Raw genomic sequence first — 4,182 nt, forward strand, 5'->3', positions numbered from 1 at the left:
ACTGCAGGAATGTTCATAGCAGCTTCATTTGCTATACCAAACCCTGGAACTAGTCCAGATGTCCTTCACTGGGTGAATGGCTAAAAAAATTGTGATACATCCCAAAGGTTTACATACTATAGGATTTCATTTATATAACATACCTGAAATGACAAAATTATAAAAATGGAAAACAGATGCGGCTATAAAAGGGCAACGTGAAGGATCCTTGAGGTGTTCACACCTCAAGGTGTGAACAAGATGGAATGTTCTTGTATCTTGATTGTATTAACATCAATATCTAGCTACTGCATTGTACTCTAGTTTTGCAATATGTTACCATTGAGAGAAACTGGGTAAATGGTACACACGATCTCTCTGTATTATTTCCCACACTGCAAGTGAATCTACAATTATCTCAGTAAAATTTTAAATTAAGTAAAAAGGAAACACACACACAACTTTTGGGCTTACTTCTGTCCATGTACATTCAGGAACTATAACCATGTCACTGGTTGCACAGGATTCTGTGATGAAAAAACCCTTAGTTGCTTTCTAAAAGCTGATTGGGTCAAATGATAAACTAATAATAGCAAGCTAGTGAGCAAGCTGTAAACCAAAAAGGTGTCGAAATTTAGCAGTTGAATTCTATTTCCTGACGATAGCACTTCTGCTATTCAATCTATTTTCTCCACATATTGGAAAACTGAATAGTCTATGATGGTCGAAATAGAAATGACTTTGTTGCAACAAATGATAGAATATTTGAGAGAAGGAAGAGTTCCTAATGTCTTGACAATCTATGATAGTCCATCAAGGCTTGTGTGTGCATGTGCTGGGGGCGCTGAGGAAACAAAGGGTAGAGGGTAAGACAGGTATGAGAAGGGACTACTGAGACAACATCAGACTTTTAAAAATATTGATATCAAATTGGCCCATCTAGTGTACAAAAAACAGTCAGAATAGACACTGGCATAATTTTAACCTGATAATTCATGAAAAAGGACTATTTTTGATGAGAAAAAGTTCAGTCATTTCCTTGTGAACACAAAGAAAATTAAGAGAAAATTTAAAGGTACTAAGGAAATGCAACAATAACTCTTATAATACATTCCCTCTCAACTAAACAGGCAAACCACCCTAAAGACAAGTGTTTTTCAGCCTGAATATTTATCAGACTATACAACCTACTGTACCAATTGCATTTTGATTTTGTAACAGAACCTTTTCTATAAAAGCTAGTACATCTAGAAGTGAATATAAAATAGTCCTCCTTTAAGCCTTTAACACATAAAAAGCTATATAATATGTACATTAACCAATAGTTTTATAAAAGTAATGTGGTTTTGAAAATACAGAATTTGTATTTGTGGCGAAGTACCAGGCACAAGAATATCAAGCACACAATTTTCACTTAATCTGTTATTTTCTAAGTTTACAATTTAATTATTGCAGTTCAATTAACTATAAGTATTTCAGTACTTGAAGCATGAGCTCTACAGAACAAGACGCAGTATATTAGAGTAACAGGGCTTGTATCTGACAAATAACTGCAGAGTCGAACAAATGTCTTCTACGCATAGTATAACTGGATCTGCAGATCATCACTTGCAGGACCTTCATCCGATTCTTCTGTAGTAGTCTTCTCTTCGTTAGTAGCATGTAGACTTTCTTCGTTTTTATCCTCTTCTTCGAGTTGTAGCTCTTTTGAAATTAATTGTCTAGCTAGTTTGATGTTCAGCCCCTCGTTGTAGTGAAGCTTCCTTTTCATTTCGAACTGCCGGTGTTTTTCTTGAATGTCGAAGAAGATTTTGCTGGTGTGCGCCCCGTCACTCTCTGGCTCCCCCACCTGATAGTTGGACTCCAAGGTATCAGTGGCGGCTAATTTCTTGGCTAAGATGTCTGGGGTCATGACTTCTGCTTCTAAACCACTCGCTGCATCTTCCCCATCATCTTGCATACTGAGGTGGGGAGTACCGGGCTCATTTGTCTTCATTAATTCATAATCTCTGTACGCTGGGCGGTATGTCGCCAGGATGTTCGATTCGTCCCACTTCTGGGACTTTTTTCTCTGCACCTCTTGGGTAGCCCCTCCGGACTGCTGGGCGGGGCCCGCCACCGAGGAAGCCGTGGAGCCTTTGTTCTTCAGGATCCCCTTGATGGGCCGGTGCGAGGAGGTGGAGGTCGCCATGCCTGGGGAGTGAAGGGCCTCCGCGCGAGGGTTGGGCCGCCGCAGCCGCCCGCCGCGCTCCAGGCTGAAGCTGCAGCGCGGTGTGTCTGGACGACCGCTCCGGCGCCCTAGCAGCCAGCCTCGCCGGGACCTGGCGTCACAAAGGGTGACGCAAACGACGCCACAGTGACTGACACCGCCGTCATCGCCGCCGTCATCATCGCCGCCGTCATCGCCGCCGTCATCGCTGCCGTCACCCTCTCGGGGCCCACGGTGACGGATTTTTTTATTTTTATGGAGTGAAATAGGAAATATCCCTGCATTGCACATGAACCGAGGAAGCACTGTTTTCTAAATTTCTCAATACCCTGTCTGTGTACTGGGAGGCCATGTAAAATGCATTTCTTACTGGGGGTCACTGTCAAAAATTTGAAAGCCACTGCTTTGATTGGAAAGATTGGAGGCACAGGCGCTAGAAGGCGATGAACTTCTGCTCCTCCCTCCTGTTGCCATCCACACTTCACTCTCCCCCCACCTGCACACACACAACCCCTGGTCCTCCTCTCCTGCTCTGCCCTTCAGCTAAGAGCCCCATTGCCCAGCCACTTACACCAGCTGGGAACCTAGGGGTCATCTCTTCATATTGCTCACTCTCCAATCCAGCCCTCAGCTGCTGACCTAAATATTTCAAGAAACTCTCCAATTCTCTCTGCCACCACCCTGTCTCAAGTCACCACCATCTCTTGTTGGGACTACAGCCACAGCCTTTGAACTGAATCCCCCATAGCCCCTCCTGCTGCCTTCCAACCTCTTGTCCACCCTCTAGCCAGAGAGGCCTTTTAAAAACACCCATCACATCTTGTCACATCTCTCTTTCACACCCTTTAACAGCTGCCCAGTTTCTTTAACAAAAAGACAAAAATCCAGAAGAGGCCGAAAAGTGGCTTCATCATCTGCCCAGGCATACATCCAGAGCCTTCTTCCCCCAAATTTTCCCCACCCTACCTCCATCTTTCCATTCTGACCTTTCAGTTCCAGGAGCATTCACCTTCCTTCCTGTTCCAGAGTCTTTTTCTAGGTTCTTCCCACAGCCTGGAACGTCCCTTCAGATTTCAGCTCAATCAGTACTGCCTTACAGGGGCCTGTTTCCTGACCCCCAAAGCACATAGGTCTTCCTGTGCTCTCATGGCCTCTCCTGTTCTCCTTGGCAACACCCAGAGTGGTTGCAATTATAATATCTGTGTGCGCTATATAGTAAACTCCAAGAGATAAAGGAAGGTATCTGTTTGCTCACCATTATCTCTAGCTTTGTATCTTCACAACATGATGCTGTACCCGGCACATAGTAGGTATTAAAAAAGTATTTATTGAATGAATAATAAATGATAGGTAACAGGGAATTTGAAGAATGAGATGTGTGAGTGGAGAAAAGGGGGCTCCAGAGCCTGTACAGTCAGTTACAATATGTCTAATCAGTCACGTGGGAAGAACACCCCATATGTGGAATTTGGGGGCTGTTACAAGGAGTGACTTAGGAACATTTTATCCCTCACGGGTCTCATATTTCACAGGCAGTGACATTTTTCTAAAAAAAACAAAAAGGAAATTAAGATCCAGTTTCACATTTTCCCCTCCAGGTAGCATTCACAAGACTTTTTTTCCTTCTGATAGCATTTTGCTTCCTCTTCTCTCCCTCAAGGTCTTTCTGCATTTTAGAACACAAAAGCAAAAGCATGAAAGAACCATAAAACTTTTACAAGGGTCTTAAGCACCTTAAGTTCAAGTTGTCCTGTATTCTCCAAAGTCCTACTAACTTCAGGAACTCTGCAATCACTTTAAAACCGTGTTATTCATCTCAGAAAAAGAATTTCCTGATACCGTACTCTTTGAAAAGAGCTGTATTGTGTGGTGAGGGCTTTCAGGGATTCAAAAGCTGATATTCAAGGCTATAGGAAAACCCTCTGGTATGTGAGGGGGAAAAAAAACAACCTTCATTATTCAGAAATACTCCAGGCCACCCTTTTAGAAAGCCG

General features: G+C 43.2%; 1 protein-coding gene across 1 annotated transcript; it reads right to left on the reverse strand.

The window, feature by feature from the left end:
• Nucleotides 1–1,440: 1,440 nt before the first annotated feature.
• PPP1R2C (PPP1R2C family member C) lies at nt 1,441–2,170 on the reverse strand. Its single transcript, XM_058535213.1, has one exon. The coding sequence runs from the start codon at nt 2,168–2,170 to the stop codon at nt 1,553–1,555; it is 618 nt and encodes a 205-aa protein (XP_058391196.1). The 3' UTR covers nt 1,441–1,552.
• Nucleotides 2,171–4,182: the final 2,012 nt, after the last annotated feature.

Source organism: Diceros bicornis, chromosome X, assembly GCF_020826845.1.
Source record: "Diceros bicornis minor isolate mBicDic1 chromosome X, mDicBic1.mat.cur, whole genome shotgun sequence".
Taxonomy (NCBI): domain Eukaryota; kingdom Metazoa; phylum Chordata; class Mammalia; order Perissodactyla; family Rhinocerotidae; genus Diceros; species Diceros bicornis.